Consider the following 16764-nt stretch of genomic DNA (forward strand, 5'->3'; position numbering starts at 1 on the left):
GCTTCTTCCTGATCACCACTGTACATTTGCAAAGTGTATTTATCATCCAGGGAAAGTCTTCTACAAACAACCATTATTTTCAAAGGAAAAGGGAAAAATACAGCAAAGGCTTCAAAGATGTGAGTGAATTATTTCATTCACAAGTGCACCATGTGCTCTCTCTTCTGTAATGACACAGTACAGAAAACAAGAGGTAATTAATGCAATTCCTTTGCCAAATGAGTGGGATCTTATAAAGAATTGGCACATAATTCTGATTTGAGCTTTTTTGTTTTAAACAAAACCAAACCTAATACAGAACAATACAATGTACTAACATGGTCCTTTACCATATTTTTCTTTTTTCCCCAATACAAGTGTCTGCAAAGTGCTGGGCCTGTAAATCAAAGGACACTCAGTGCCCAAACCAGCACTGCTGATGCAGCCAGACATTTCTGTGTACTACAGTACAGTCATGAAAGTGAACCAAAGAAGAACATTTGGTCTTTTGTTGTCTTACATACCAAGAGAGAAAAGCATGGCTCTTCCTCTGTTCTACCCAATGACCAGATGTGGGTTTAATCACATACAAAAGAAAATGCTCACAAGTTTCAGACTATGACTTTGATATTTAAGAGTAAAATTACTTTCTCAAAAAAAGTAATTTTCATCTAATTATCTTGAAAGTGTCCATAAAAGGAAGATAGGTAAGGAATTGGATAAATACACCAAACAGGGTTTCCTTTGGAGTAATTTTCTTCAGCTGGAGAGAAACCTAAGGTAATTTTCATAAACAAAACACTTATGGCAAGATAAGAAAAGAAGCCTCAGGGTCCAATATCAGAAAGTCATAGGAGATTCTTCAATAAATACATTTACAGAGCAGTGTAAATTCAGATTCCTCCTCTGTCTTGCTGAACTCAAAGCTGCAAATCAACTCAATACGCAATGTTAGAAAGCAGCAGAATTAGGTAAAATAGAAGCAGAAAATGCCATACAAAAGCCCAAAAGGGCACCTTAAGGGTAAGCTGGCCACTAACCTACTATCCAGCTCCCCTGCCTCCCCCCAACTCAAATCACCTCTTAAATACCTAAAGCAGATTACCCTTCCTTCTGAGGAGCATTAGAGCTGACAAGATGTGTGAAATGCAGACCCAGGGAACACAGATCTGGGGCAACTCTTCAAGACACGTTTTGAAAGGATGTCCGTGGCATGGAGGGGATTGGAATCACATCCAGAGAGAACAGGTATGTTCCTAAAGCCATCTGGCCCTTGGTTACCAGGATCTGTCCTCACACTCTGCAGGGATAATGTGCACAGAGTACAAAGGGATCTCTTTTCCACATCTGGGTATTGCACCAGGAGCACTGGGTGGAGGGACAGAGATGAAATCTGTGGTTCTGCTGTGAAAGTAAGATGCACAATGCTGGCATCTGGCAGCCATGAAAGACACATGAGGCAGAGCTGGGCCTCTGGGCTGATGCCAGCCAGGGTGCCTGCAAGGATAACAAGAGCCTGTAACCCATGCAGAAGGGTCAGGATGGCAGGACACAATTATGGCCCATGCTGGTACTGCAACTGCAAATTCCCTAGCTTCCCAGTTTCAGTAAAAGTCTATCCAACATCCTAAATTAATTTTAAACCCACAGGCATTCAAAGTTCATCACAAATTACAAGGCAAACAAAACATCCAGACATACACATCCCACTGAAAATCAGTGGGAGTTAAGCCCCTAAATACTCCAATAGTTCTGACCAAATATTTTCCCTTTTTTCCCCCTTAAAAACCCCAGGTTGTGTCATCCCTTTGAGCCTGTCTTGCTTGTAGCTTTTCTCAGCCCTATATTTCACTGTAACTGCTTGAGAGCATCACAACCTGCCCAGGCAGCAGCACCTATCTGGAGTTCCAGAGATAGTGCTGGTGTCTCTGGAGCATGCAGGACTCACTTCAACAACTGCTCTCCAGCCCACTCACATGTTACCAGCTCCATTTACAGGGACAAACTCCTCTCTGCCCGTCACAAGACAAGATTACAGATCCTGAATGAATCCATGTCTATACTCAGTATTAAGGAAATTTCATGCAGGCAGTTTCACTTACAGACTTTCTTGCAATGCCTAGGACCTATCTGAGTTTCTAAAAAGTGAGTTTTTAATTATGAGCAGAGAAACAATAGCTCACTTCAGCATGAGAAAGAATACACCCATTATTTTTCCATGCTCTGTAATTTAAAAATAGGTCAACTCATTAGCTTTAAAGCTTTCAAAAGTACTAAAACTGAAATACAGGGCTCAGTTTGTTTTTTAAGCCAGACCCAGAGATTGAAGAGTTTTAGACCAATGACTACTTTAAGATGATGAAAGAGGATAAAGTTTTTGAACTATGAATCTAATACAGCCAGAACAGATTGATTTCATAGTAAATTTTTAAACAGAAAGTAAATTTTTAAACATTGACTAAATTTGAAGCATTTAAATAAGACCAGAGCATTAACTGCACACCAATTCAGAAGTGCTGCAGGGTATATAATTTGTCACTCTGCACATATCAAGATGACTTTTCTCACATTTTCCCATTGTGTGCATGGTCAGAATGCAAACAGGGGCCAAAGTGCACCTGAACAGCCAATTGAGAGACTTCCTATAGGTAGTGTCAACCCGACAGAATCAATACATACTGAAAAAATTGACTGGGAAAATGTAATTTCTTACTCTGTGCTTAAAACCATAACCCTGAGGGCCAGAATTGCTCTCTTGGCATTTTGTAAGTTGAGAACAACAGAATTATGGTTAGTGGGACATTGACTCCCAGTGCTTCCCATGACCTGGGGAGCACCTGGTGTGCATTCAGTGTGAAACAGAAGTTCATCAGTGCCAGTGCCCAACAGGTTTCAGGGCTGTGTTCTCTATCCTCAGACTGAAGTTCAGGTTCCTGCTGCCCAAACAAAACTGGAGAAAAACTGCTGGTTGAAGATCTTGGTAGGTAAGTCAGACCAAAACCCAACTACTCTGAGCCATCTTGTACTTCCAGTCACTTCAGCTGAAAATAATTTGATTTTTAAATTGAATTTAAGCAAGTTGTTAGTAATCACTTTTCAAGTATTTATTTTATTGAGGGAGGGAGGAGAGGAAAATCAAGCTATTTAGCTTTCCAAGTATTTAACATAAAACCCAGAAGAGCTCCATCTGGCAACCAGCAGGATTTCTAAATAATCTAAATAGTATCTACATAAGAACCAGGCTGTCTATGGAGTGAGACAACTTCAACTTTTACAGCCACAAGAAGTCTTTATTAACATAAAAGGAAATTATAAAGAATTACGTTAGAACAGGAACAAGAGCCTGGCAAGCTGACAAAAGACCCCAGGAATCTCTGCATTAATCTTGAAATGCTGCTTTTGACTTGTTGGAATAGAGCATCATACTCTGCATGGTTTTAAAAAAACAAAATAAAAAACCCTCTTAGGTTCAAAGGACTCAAGCACAATAAAACCAGCTCTAGGAAAATATTCAGATTAATGAAAATCAATATGTAATTCCTTACTTTGCCACACAAAAAACAACCCTTAATATTTGAACATACTTTGGAAAACATCAGTATTTAATTAAAGTCATGGAAAAAGGCCCTTCATGTCTATAGATGTCTGTCTTCATTAAGAAGATGGTTCTGAGTACTGTTGCTAATTATGTAAATTAAATACACTTTTGAACTAGTTTTACATATAGAAAATATGGTAATTCTAATTCCCAAGTAAGTAAACACCTCAGAGTATACAGTATTTAATTTTCTGAGTTGTTCATATGTAGGATCTGGCCTTGCACTTCATACCCAGCCCATCCACTTTTTGGATCATTTGGGAGTGATCCAAACCTGGTGGTGGTTTGGTGTCATATGGGAAATATTTAACTGGTCCTCAATGCCCCTGTCAAGTTGCCATTGGGATTTTCTGTCAGTTTCTTGGCAAAGAATCAGAGAGTGAAACAGTGGGCCCAAAAAAACATGTTATGGTGATCCTGTGAGGATAGGGCAGCCTTGAAGCTCTGCGTTTTCCGCTATCCCTGGGCTACAGGAAGAGAATTTCTATCTTTATCGTTGCCCATCTGGCACCTTTCACAGGCAGCAAGAACAAAGAAGTAAAATGTACTGGCCCCTACCATCTGCTTCTGCTTGTGAAGTCTGGAGAGAGCCCGATAGGGAAGAAAGCAAAGAAAGATAAAACCCAACCCCTCCGTTTCCCACCAAACTCTTCTGGCAGGTACACGTTGTGCCTGTGCTTCTTCCATCTCTGCGGAGACCTCCGGTTCCTACAGCAGCACAGCTGCTGGACACAGAGCATCCCAAACCCTCCCAGCCTCCCGACAGCCCCAGGAGAAAGGCTGTGCTGGCTGAGATTTGCTTTATTGGATCAGCCGCTGTTTTATCTAGAATAGGAAAATTCCTGTGGGTTTAATAAGAGGTATTGCCCTACAGATTTCCTCTGGTCCCACCTCCTTTCCCATCAGCCACATCCCTTGTTGCTGCAAGGCTGCATACACCATGTGTTGGCTGGACCCCTTCTGTCTCTGACAGAAGTTTGGCCAAAAAGAGCAGATTTTCTGCTACTTTGATCATTTCCTGTGGTAAAAAGTGAAGGGAATTATCTGACCCAGGGTCTTTTTTTTTTCTTTTTTTCTTAGTTTTGAAAAATAACATGGCTTTACATTTGCAAGTTCCCTTAAATAGTGAACTTGCTTTCCAATAGCATTTTGCTGCTGGTTTACTGGTTGCCTTACAGAACTTACTTTTTTTAGAATCAGAAAACACATTGCTCTGATCTCAAACTCAGCTGCTGTATTATTACATCAATAATGACCTTCCCTATGCTGAAGCAGCAGCCACAAGATAGTATCAAATTTACAGACAATACAAAGGTGGCAGCTTCTTCCCTGTTAAAAAATTATTACATTTTAAAAACAAGCTTACTTCTCTTGTGGTGGGGATAGCGTTGTTTTTGGCTACAAATGTGCATTGCATAATGTCTTTAGAAATAAGTTAACCATTTTATTAAATGCACTATTAGAGTAGTCGATGACGTATGTGATATAAGCACCCTAAAACTTTTTTTTTCCTTCAAGGCTGTACATCAGAAAACATCTCATGCTTGTGTAAACCCATGATTAATTAGTCACAGTACCTGCTAACTTAAATGGTGTGGAAGATTTGGGAATAGGGGCCTAAGTATGGTGCCAAGTGATAATGACTGACCTCCATGGGCCTTGCAAGTGCACCCTGAAAACTCATCCATTTTGCATTTTTTCTGGCCCAGAGAGTACAAAGTAAGCAAACAACGTGAATCTACCTAATGAACTAATACCTTGTGTCAGAATTAATATTCTATAGGAACAAATTCCAAATAAATTATCACAATATACATTAAGTTTTTATAAATGTGGCATTACAGCATTTAAAATAGATAACATATATTCACACTTAGTAGTGGGACCCCATTTTTTCAGTTCAGAAAAATGCCACAATGTGCAAGTTTGTGCTTGTTGGCATCAAAACTTTTTTTTTTTTTAACTTTGCTGTGCTAATTACATGAGTAGCACAGATTTTGACAGATAGTGTTGAGCTGAGGCCAGGGTGCAGTGTGTGCCTCCCTTTGTGCGAGCTGTACTCTCAAAAGAAATGATTGAACATTTTGAACTGTTAAAATACTATTGTTTTCAAATGTTACAGGAAGTTACTTTGGTGAATTTACTATTTGTGTATATGTATTTTTTTTATCAGCCTGTTAAAAAATCATGGCTTGGCTACATTTCCCAGTTTATTTATAAAACTGAATTCTTCCTGAACTCACACAGCTCAAATGCAAAGGGAGACCTAAGGCACTCTGGTTTTTTTCAGTATTAAAAAAGAACAAGATACATACTTAGTTATATATGTATGCATGTACCTCACTTAAAAATATAGTAAGAAAGGGAAGAATCTACAGTAACCTTGTTAAAACAAAAATTGCACTAAACCACTTCAAACAAGATCTTACCACAACAAAAATCAGCATTATCATTGTTAATAATACAGTGCCTTTCATATGCAGAGGTAATAAGGAGGCTGTACTGTGATCCATATAATCTCAATAATATATAAATGAATCAAAAAGCATCTAATTAGTTCAGCAGCACCAAAAACTAATACGTAGAAACATCAAAAGAGCCAGCGGGACATTACTTTTTTTTTTTTTGTCAGACGTGCTGCAGAGCTGCCCTTCAGAACTGTCTGGTTTGTGTGTGGCAGGAGGAGTCACAGCACCTGCACAGCCCTGGGGCCAAGGATGCTCACTGTACCTGTCCCCTGCCACCCCCCAATGTAGTTATGATATTTTATGAAAAATCCTTTGCTAGGATTTTTCGCCTATTCTAGCTGAGAAGCCTCAGAAAAGAAACATAAACAATTAACTATCGGATGGCTGTGAAACGTGGTCTGGACAGTGTTTACCAACAGGTGCATCTTGGACTGGTTCACGTGAGTTGTTTCTACTTAATAACCAATCCAAGATGCAGCTGCTTTAGGTTATCTGAGAGTCACGGGCTTTTATCATCATTCCTCTTCTGTCCTTTCCAGCCTTCTGATGGATCCTTCTCTCTGTTCTTTTAGTATAGTTTAAATGTATCATTTTAATATAACATATAGTAAATCAGCCTTCTGAAACAGGGAGTCCAGATTCCCATCTCTTCCCCCGTCCTGGCACCCTCGAACACAACCCCAGCCCAGCACCATCCGCGCACATTCCGCGCACAGGAAGGGTGGGGCGCGTTCCTCACCTCCTGCCTGCCGCAGGAGATAGCACATCCTGAGCACTGCCCCTTTTCCTCCTTCCCCACAGCCTCGGCGGAAAAGAAAAGGAGGAACAGTCGCTTGGGAGGCGCCTCGGCTCCCACGGAGACACGCGAGGGAGGGAGATACGAAGGACAGCAGAGCGGAGGGACAGCACATCCCTGGAGATGGCCTTGGCCTCCTGCGAGGCCCTCCCGACTCCTACAGCTGTCCTGCCATGCCATGGGAGAACCTGGTGAGTGCACACCTGAGAGCCTCTCAGCAAATACCTGTGGAGGCATCCCAGTCAAAGCTAGAACACTGTGTGCACAGATTTATTTATTAAAGAACAGTGAGAGGACTTCTACACTCCACCACGTAGCTGTGGGCAGCCGTGCCTCTGCAGCACACACTGCACGGTGAGAACATCACACCCTGCAGGAGTGCAGCCCGGGCTGAGTACGGCAAAGAATTGTTCATACAATTCACTGAAGTCAGAAAAGTTCTGTTTAAATATAAGCAAAATCTAACACAGAGGTCCACTGTACTTAAGGAATTATTGCTCTCTAACCCTGAAGATACGGATGCAGCTTTTATCTCCTCCAACAGATGGTTCACTCCACTTAAGTAAAAGCATTATATGCAAGAGAAACAATAATGCTATAAAACAAAGACCTTTCACTACTCCAGGTTCATTCCATACCCAAAGCCCAAAGGTTTCCTCCTTCAGAGGAATAAATAGGACAGTATTTGTTGAGGTTTAAGCCACAGTAACACTTTTAAGGTGCCAATAGCCTTCAACAAGGTTTGATCTGCAGACCTATAAAAAACCCCACAATTATGCAATGGAGCAGGACAAGAGAAACAAAACCTTCTTTCCAGGAGACTTGCTCTTCTATTTAACAGAATATATAGAAGGCAACAGATCTCATAAGGCCACAAAGGCCAGGCTGACAACATTCATCATTGCAGCTTTGGGAACTACTGCAGTAGGCACTCACACCTCCCAAGAATTCAACTGGAGGTCGGCTGCACCTCAAAAGTTAGCCATGGTCTCCTGTAATCTGCAACATCAAACTCAAACTGCTGTGACAGAAATCTCTACTGAGGAGCTCCAACACAAACCTCTGAGGAATTAAAGCACCACTCCAACCAACCTCCAAAATCCCAAGATGTATGGCACACGCCAGGCTGACCAGCAAAGTTTTATAAGAAATCACACTGAAACTCATAGATTTAACACACAGATGGCCCACAACACCTGCAAGAATTAAAATACAAAACCTTCTCAAAAGGTAACACCGCCTGCTGATAAAGACAAACAAAGCCAGGCTGTGCCTGCTGCAGCAATCACCAGTGCTCTGCAGAGCAGCCCCAGTGCACAGCTATCCCAGTGTATGCAGCACTGCCCAGCTGCCCACAGACACAACTGGAGTAGCTCTGTGTGTAGGGGTAGTACTGGGAGGGGGACAGTATTTATGAAAATAAAAGAACTGAATTGAAGCCTGTATGCTGCTGTCTAGAACTTACAGTTAGGTTTGTACCACCCATTCCCTGGGGGAAATGACATACAATACAAACAGGCCTAGTTGTTCAATTATTCAAGTATTAAAAGATTCACAGAAAAGCATCTGAGAAACATAACATTTTAATAGATGAAATAAATACTCCAGTACATGCAAGATAAAAACTGACATTGGAAAAAAATTAAAAATCACTTTTGTTATAGTGTAATTTTGTTTGTTTGTTTAAACACTCACAGTAGCTTTTCCCCCAGTTTGGAAATCAACACATGGAAAACATAATCACAACCTCCAGTCCTTCCACTCCTACACACCAAATGCACTTCTAACCTAACACTTGATGCAAAATAAAAAAAGTCATACAAAACAGAAACAAACAAAATAGTAGCTACATCCATCATCTATGTGTTGTTGGGTTTTTTTCATTTCTTTAAATGAGTTAGAACTGAGGTAACCTTTTTCCTGCACAACCGAACAGCAAAATTTAGAAGGGAAATTTCGGAAGACAAGACAAGACAAACTTTAAAAACCGCACCCAGCGCGATTAAAGCTCTTTTTTTTCTCCTTTTTCTAAGATACCCCCACCTCCCCAAATATAAAAAACTTTGAAACAGTTTTACCACTTGTGTGAAGACCTTGTTGAATAAAGGAAAATTTATCTGGAGATACTTGCTTAACTTTAAAGTAAAATAAAAAGAAGCCAAAACTGGCTACCTTTATTAGTACATATAGTTTGAATACGTTCTGCTTCTTCACCACACGAAATCAAAGGATTGGGCTCATCCAAGCAAATTCTTTGGTATACAAAAAAGGGGTGAGGAGGTGGGATATTATTTTCCTTTAGCAATGACTGGGATCTAAACAGAAGATGTGGGGGTTAATTCACAGAATTGGAGTTCACTGGCGGTAAAGTCCTGGGTGAAGATCTTTCTCTTAGTGCCTGAGATAGCAGGTTGCAACCATCCGAGACGGCGCAAGCTGAGTTCCTCAACCGTTCCCTGTAATCGCTCATTTTGGTGCTACTTTCGGGGTGTTGGGCTATATCCCTGAGGCATTGGGTCAGGAGCACACAAGCAGATACCACACTCATGGCTCCTCCTAGGATGGCAGTTTGCACAGCTTTGCCCTCTGGATTAATGGTGGCAGCTTTACCCAAAAACTGGGGCTCAGTGGCAAAGCCCACCAGAGCATAGACAGACTGCACCAAAGGTCCACTGAACAAGACGCACCGGTTCCTGGTCAGCTCGCTGGGCGAGGTCTTGACCTCCTTGACACAGGCCAAGAGGGCAGAGGCGCTGGTGCTCATACATTTGACACTGAGTTTGAACTGCTCCTTAGCAAATTTATCCTTGGATTTCTCACTGGCCAGCACGCAGGCGTCTGTCAGGAATTTCAAGTTCTTGGACATGTTCTGAGAAACCTCCAGCAGGAGCTGAGGGCTCATATCTGCCAAAGGGGTGGTCTTCAAGACCCCGCAGCCGTGCTCCACCTCATGCCTACATCGGGTCACCTTGTAGCGATCCACCAAGCCAGGCATGGCAGGCTGGGCCCCTGGAGTCTCCACTGCAGCCAGGTAGGCAGCGTGGGCAGAGCACTCGGTCAGGGAGACCACCAGCTCCCCCATCTCCATCAGGCTTTCTCCCACCTCCCCGAAGCGTCCCATGTTGAGCTGGCTCTGGACGTCATGGGTCAAGATGGAGAGTCCTTTGGTCCTGGCAATGATCGTGTCCCTGCACTTCTCAAAGGACTCACCGAAGACAGACAGACTCTCGGTGTTCACCGGCCTGGTCTCGCTCGACAGCAGAAGCAGATCGGCCACCAGTTGCATCTTGATTTTGCAGTGGTCGCAGATAGAGATGAGCTTCTTCCTCTGCAGGGAGCTGCTGCTGGGGATGCCGCCGCCGGAGAGCTCGCTGCTGGACTTGCCGGAGCCACCGCTAGCCATAGCGCCGGGGGGGCACTCGCATGCCGCTCGCTACCCCGCTGCCGCCGCCTCCGCCGCCGCCCGAGCAGTCCCGACTGAGCCCGGCAGGATCGCTCTGCCTTTTCCGCAACATCATTCCATTAATCGCCGGGAGGCAAGAAAAGGCTCTGGGCGCCGGGGCTGCCGCCGCTCGGGGAGCGAGCTCGGCCGGGGCGCCCGCCCCGCTCCGGCGCCAGCCCCCGCTCCTACGGCGCTCCCGCGGCGGGGCGGCGCTCGCCGGGCGCCCCCGGGCCCCGGTCTGGCATCCTTCAGCTAAAAATACGTAATTTTTTTTCTCCTTTCCTTCTCGCACGCTGCCTCGCCTTCCTTCCACCGTCTCGTCCGGCTCGCCGGCCGCGGGATCCTGCGCGAAGTTCCCTTTACCAGACGCAATACCTCAGGGACGCTCCCTCGCCGCGCGGAGTCGGGGCAGGGGCGCAGCCCTCCAAGTTGCTACCGCGCCCCCGGCGCCTCCGGTCGGGGCGCAGCTCGCAGGGGCCGGAGGGGCGGCGGCTGCGCACCATGTGCCGCCCCCGGCGCCCGCCGCGGCCCCGGCTCGCAGGAAGCGCCGCGGAGGGTGTGGCCCGCCCGCCCCGCACGGCCCCGCCGCGCACCCGCGGGGAGCCGGCCCGGGAGGGGAGAGGGGCACGGCGGGGAGCCGGGGGACCGCGGGGGGAAGAAAAGAAAGAAAAAAAAGAAAAAAAAAAAGAGAGGAGGGGGTAAAAAAAAAGCTCCACCGGATCCGGGTGCTGGGGCGGGCGGGCGGATCCGTTCCCCTTCCTTTGCCGCTGCCTCACTCCTTCCTGCCGCGATCATTCACGCGGCCGCTGCGCGCTCGCTCCCCGCCGCCGCCGTCCATGCCCTGCGCCCCGGGCCCTCCTCGCCGGCTCCCGCGGTGGCGCCGCCGCACCGACTTAGGCTCTTCCCGCAAACAAGGGTGGTGGCCGCGGGCTGCAGCCGCGGATGCTGCGACCCGCCCGGCCTTGCGCTCCTCCTGCCATCTTCCCTGGCTGAGCGGCCAACTCCCAGGGAGAAAAAAAAAAAAAAAAAAAAAGAAAAAGAGAAAAAAAAAAAAAAAGAGGGGTAGGAAATCTTCGTTTAAATTCCCTTTCTCAGGCTTTCAGACAAACTACTGGGAAGCGGCGGCTGCGACGGCGCTGCCAGCCAGACGCTGCACGGCTCCGGGGGAGCTCCCCCGCCCCGCTGCCTTTGCTGTAACCTCACTTGAGCCTATCGAAATCTTTTGTGCGGTGTCACCGCCCTTCGTTTAAATCCTGCCCTCCCCCCGCCGCCGCTCCGCGCCCGCCGCCGCTCGCTCCTCCCAGGCGGAGGGGGCAGCAGCGCCGGCACCGCCCGCCCGCCGCTGCCCCGTCCCCGCCGCGCGGGGCTCCGGAGGGGCTCCGCGATAAACAAACAGCGGGGCTGCCGGAGGGAGAGGCCGCTGGGAGGAAGGCGAGAGGCAGCCGGACAGCGGCCGGCCGGAGAGCGCGGCCCGGGTGCGCGGCGGCGCTGGGAGCAGCCGGAGCGCGCAGAGCGAGGAGCCGCCTCACGCCGGGGCACAGGCGGCCCGGCCCTGCCCCGGGCAGCCCGCCAGGTGAGTGCGGCGTTCCGCTCGGGGCTGCCGGGCCGTGTCGGGCTGTCCCGGTCCGGCTGGCAGAAGGCGTTCTGTGCCTGCAGCGAGTGGCGGAGCCCGAGGCGGGCGGCTCGGAGCGCGGGCCCGCCTCACGGGGCTCCGGGTGCCCGGCCCGGGCTGGCCGCCGGCAGCGCCGAAAACGCGGGATGGGCATTGCTGCCGCTTTCTCACACAAAATACTGCTCTCAGCACAGGCCTTGACCCAGATTTTAAACCAATGAAGACGAGTTTGGTCTGTTGCTCTCCCGTTTCTGTCGCTGTTTTTGAACAGTGGTTACTGTTTATTAGATTTCAGCAGGGAAAATGAAAGCTTACTGACACTGCTGTGTACTGAAAGCTCTACAAAGACTTCCTCTGATCTGTTTCTACTTTGCAGCACACCGAGAACTTTTTGAGATGGTTCTTGTCAAAGGCAAGATGTTATGCTCAGTAAACCTGAGGCACACATCAGATTCTGTCCTGTTCACAGTATCTGCATTGATATAATTCTGATTAATCAAAGCCCATGCTGAAACCACATTTTACATTTATCACGTATTTTGCTATACCTTAAGCTGCAGCTAAATAATACTATTTTCCACCTTTAAATCAGAATTCTCTTATTTAAGTCAGCCACCTAATTCTAGGCATTTGCAATGCATTTAGCAGGTTACAGAGCTCCAGAAGTACATTTGTCCCAATTCACAGTTAATATCCTGCTACATTCCTACTGCTGCAGGGCTGTAAGTGACCTTGAAATAAATGGAAATTGGACCAGATTCCTCACTTGCAGTTGCAGGTCAGCTCCAGCGATGTCCTGGCACAAATAGAGCCCACCAAATGGATTCCATACATTTAAAGAGATTCAGACAAGTTTATTTGTACATATTCTTAGTCATTAGCTAGAAGAACCTTTGGCCTTCTCCTTGTAGAGCAGGATGTGAGCAGGGTGAACACAGATGTAAAAATGGGGGGTTAACAGGGTGTGCATATTTGGGGGCAGGGGAAGCCCTTGCCATAAAGCCAGGATTGAGGAAAGGGATAGATGCTGGTCTATGGGTGTGTCAAAAATAGGGCAGTTCTCCACCCATCCCTCCTCACAAAAACAGTGTGAGGGAAATTCTGTTTACTTGAGTCAGATTATAGCAGTTTCAAGGAAGGTCGTGATTTGGGCCTAAACAATTTTGGCTTACTGCCAGCGACTTGTTTTCAAAAGTATAAATAGGAATGATTTCGGAGTACTCTGAAAAATAAAAATCAATGGGCAGAAGAAGCCAGCTGAACTGTATTTCAAAGTATTTCCAGATACATCCTTAAATGAGGTGAGATAGTATGCAGCACAAGGAATGTCTCTCATAAATATTAACCTAGTTTATTTTTAATGAGGATTGACTACATTTAATTAGGGTTTGATAGATTTCATTTTAGAAAACGTAGGTCTCATCCCTGGCTAGAAGAGGTGTTACACGACCTAATAATCTTTTCCATTTTTAGATGCTGCTGCCTGCCATGATGCTCCGTGTGATTTGTGCCATTCTCCAAGGACAAAGGGGAGAGATCCTTGGTTTGGACAGGTCCTGCAGTGCCTCCTCCACCAGTCTCCCTCCACAGAAACCCAGCTGGGCCTTAACCCTGGCAGTTCCTGACCAAAGCTCTTAGTAACTGCTACAGTATAAAGCAATTTTTTTTTTTCTAGCTCTTATAACCCATCTACAAGACTGATCCAGTCCTTATCTGCCTTGGTATTAGCCAGGGGGAAAACGGGTGATTTTTGTGCTGTAGTAGGTGTTGCATGTGGACAGTGTCCAAGGAAGGCTTGCCAAATGCCATTGTCCTCCCATAGTAGCCCTGGGTGTTTAGTTTTTCTTCATATTAAATGTTTGGGGAATAGTGACTTGGCTTTTGTTTTTTGAAATAATAGTGTAGAAAATACCACCTTCATTAGTAATTTTTACCATGTAAGTGGCTTTTCCTGGAGCAGGTCCCTGTTAGATTCATCCTACAGACTAGGATTGCTGCCTAGGTACACCTGGCCTAGCTGGATTCCCTCTTAGTCTGTGTTTCCCATGAATATGCAGTCTCATTCTAAAAGGCAGCCTTGGAGGTGGATTCTTTTGGGCTGGTAACCTGAGCAAGCTTTTTTAACATGCTTTAAACTGCCAGTACATGCAGCTCTGTGGTTGAGGAGGAGACTTGTACCCAGTGATGTTTGGGGTGGGTATTTCCTTCCTAAATCTTCTGCACATCTCTTTCAAGGAGAATGTGTTCACACCCATTTATTTCAGTGCAGAGGTGATCCACAGGACTTGGGCAGCTCACTGAATTGGTGTAAAGACTTGGACGAGGTGAAATTCCTGTGGCCATGTTTGGCTTTATAAAGATTTCACAGGCAGAGTCTGAATGAATTAACTCTCTGGGGCTCAAACCAGCAGGCATTGTCAGATACAAGGGATTAAAAGGCTTTTTAATGTGGCTTAGTAGTGTACAGAAGATTGGCTTACTTGTATGAGCTCTTCTTTTGTCACATTGATCTTTATTTTGCATTGTGCTTAGTACAACAGAAACTGGAGGCTGAAGTCTTCTTTACTGAATTGTCTGAAAGGACTTGGCCCTTTTATTGCTTAGTAAAATATTTTATTGTGAAGGAGGAATTGATTTTTGCCAGTGTAGCCACTGTTGAGTAATAGCTGAAGAATACCAAGTTGTAATAATTTCATGAGCACTGTATGTGGCCAGGTGGGGGAGAGGAAGTTTCTATATGGTGGGTTGTACTTCTTTGTATCACTTTCCTGTACAGATGTATTGATCTAACCTAATAGGGAGCTAGCTGATGAAGGAATAAAAGGTAATTCAGTGGTTCCCCTGTGTCAGCTGTATGTGACTAAACCCATGAGGTGGTAATTACAGGAATGATAGCTCCAGTTCTGAGGGATGCAGCTGCTTTGTCAGGCTGTAAACTAAAAATCATAGGAGGATAAAGTTGGCAGGGACTGATGGAAGAAATACTTCAATACCAGGGCAGAGATTGCAGAAGAGGGTGGATGAAGATGGGCCTTCATCTCTGCAGCAGTGTAAGTCACACAGAAGGAAAGGCAAGTTTCCAAGAATGACCAGCTTATTGTTCAAAGATCTATTTTGTCTTAAATGCTTTGGTGCTGAGTAAGTGTTTTGTGGTCAGTACTTACAGCCATTACTTCATGAGAGACTAAAACTGTGAGGTCTGGGTCTGTCTCGGGTCTGCAGAGGTAGCCATGGTCGGTGCACAGGGATGCAACCTGAGAACTGCTCTGCTGTAGCCAGAAACACAGATCTGGAGGAGCAGTTAACTAGGCACTTGAGACAGCAAAGTGCAAACACAGTCACAAGGTTTTTTTTTCTTTTGTCTATAAATAAATAGGTTTTAGGATAGTGGGTGGACTTTCACATACAGGTTTCATTAACCTTCGTGTTCTGATGTGGTGGTTTGTGTTCTTTGTTTAATATGGCATAGTCAAAAACACAGTATCAAAGGTAAGAACAAATTCATTATGTAGACAACATTAATGTAAATATCCCAGTAGTGGGATGCTGGTCAGTTTCTGTTTCTCAACTGAAAGGTAATACAGCAAGAGAGGTTTTTCTTTTGTTGTCCTTTTATTCATTATTTATTGCTCTGTTTTCACCACTTGCTGTATATAATTGATTGCTTGTCCCCTGGTGTTACCATGGATATTTAATACATCAACATGGAAAAGAGACACACTTTTATGAAAAGGAAAATGCAGCTACAAAACTCCTCTTGTACTGAATGGACAGCTGTGCCATATTTTATGTGAATACAGTCAATAATGGCTTTTTGCTTCTTGTTTTTGCTTCTTGTTCTTGCCTGCCATCTACTTACACAGACATCCCTCCTGCACCTCATGTGTTTTGAGGCTGGTTGAGAAGGTTCCATGTAGCTCCCTGTGTCCCTTCTCCCTCGCTGGAGCAGGTGAGAAGGGCCAGAGGCAAGTTTGTAGCCTTGAAATTCAGGAGCACTCAGTGCAAGAATGGCAAATGCTGTTGGTTAGAGTGGTCCAGCATAAACAGGAATCCAAGACCCTCCCTTAGACTTACGTCTGGGTTTTTTTGAGATCAAAGGAGAACATGGTATTTTGAACAAAATGTGCAAGGGCCCACCCTTCCTGAATTGCACTTCTGGTCGTATGTTCTGTCCTGCAGCTGTGATACTCTACAGAAGGGTTTGGGTTTCTCCCCTCCCTGCCCTCTTTTAATGTATTGTGAGAGAAATTTAATAGATGTTTTCACAGGAGTCTCTGATCCTACACTGCTGTCATTGTGCCTCTCTCTGTGTTCTGTGAGCAGGGCTGCTGATCATTAATAATTTAAGCCTAGCACCTCTAATTCATCTGAAGTTCATGTAATGTATTACTTACATTAGATGTAGGTGCCAAAACTGACCTGTAAACCTAAAATGAAATTGGGACTACAAAATTAATTTCATTTAGATTCTGAAAATTAGACTATAAATGGAATTCTTATGGGAACTGTGTAAATCTTCTTTGACATTGATTTAATGTAATTCTTTTCTTAATAGGGTAACTTTAAATTGTGTAACCAGTACATGGTTTTAACCAGCACAGATTTGTAGCAAATCCTGCAGTAAGATGAGTGCTAAGAGGAACATTCTGTGCTGTTTCTGAATTTAAGGATCACACTGTATAGCTTTAATGCAGTTGAGTAGACAGTCAGACATCATACCCCCTCCCCAGCCCTGAGCAGGTAGGTAGTGACACAAAGCTGTGATGTCATTTATCAGGCATCTCCATCCCATCAGTGAATTTTAATTTATAAAATGCATGTGCACAGGATAACACAAATTCGGGGTAAAATTTTATTTTATGATCAAAA

General features: G+C 45.1%; 1 protein-coding gene and 1 long non-coding RNA gene across 3 annotated transcripts in view; one reads left to right on the forward strand and one right to left on the reverse strand.

Annotated features, from left to right (window-relative positions):
• The window catches only part of LOC135280939 (uncharacterized), a 54542-nt gene extending 49041 nt beyond the window's left edge, over nt 1-5501 (forward strand). The window contains exons 12-14 of one of the 2 annotated variants that reach the window (XR_010347739.1): nt 1080-1227; nt 2897-2963; nt 5096-5501. This is a non-coding gene — a long non-coding RNA (uncharacterized LOC135280939). Of the gene's footprint in view, nt 1-1079; nt 3963-5095 lie in introns of those variants that run through there. The other variant, XR_010347738.1, reaches the window with a different exon arrangement.
• A 2907-nt stretch (nt 5502-8408) lies between these two features.
• TLNRD1 (talin rod domain containing 1) lies at nt 8409-11536 on the reverse strand. Its single transcript, XM_064389366.1, has one exon. The coding sequence runs from the start codon at nt 10242-10244 to the stop codon at nt 9177-9179; it is 1068 nt and encodes a 355-aa protein (XP_064245436.1). The 5' UTR covers nt 10245-11536; the 3' UTR covers nt 8409-9176.
• Nucleotides 11537-16764: the final 5228 nt, after the last annotated feature.

The sequence above is a fragment of the Passer domesticus genome, chromosome 14 (assembly GCF_036417665.1).
Source record: "Passer domesticus isolate bPasDom1 chromosome 14, bPasDom1.hap1, whole genome shotgun sequence".
Classification (NCBI taxonomy): Eukaryota; Metazoa; Chordata; class Aves; order Passeriformes; family Passeridae; genus Passer; species Passer domesticus.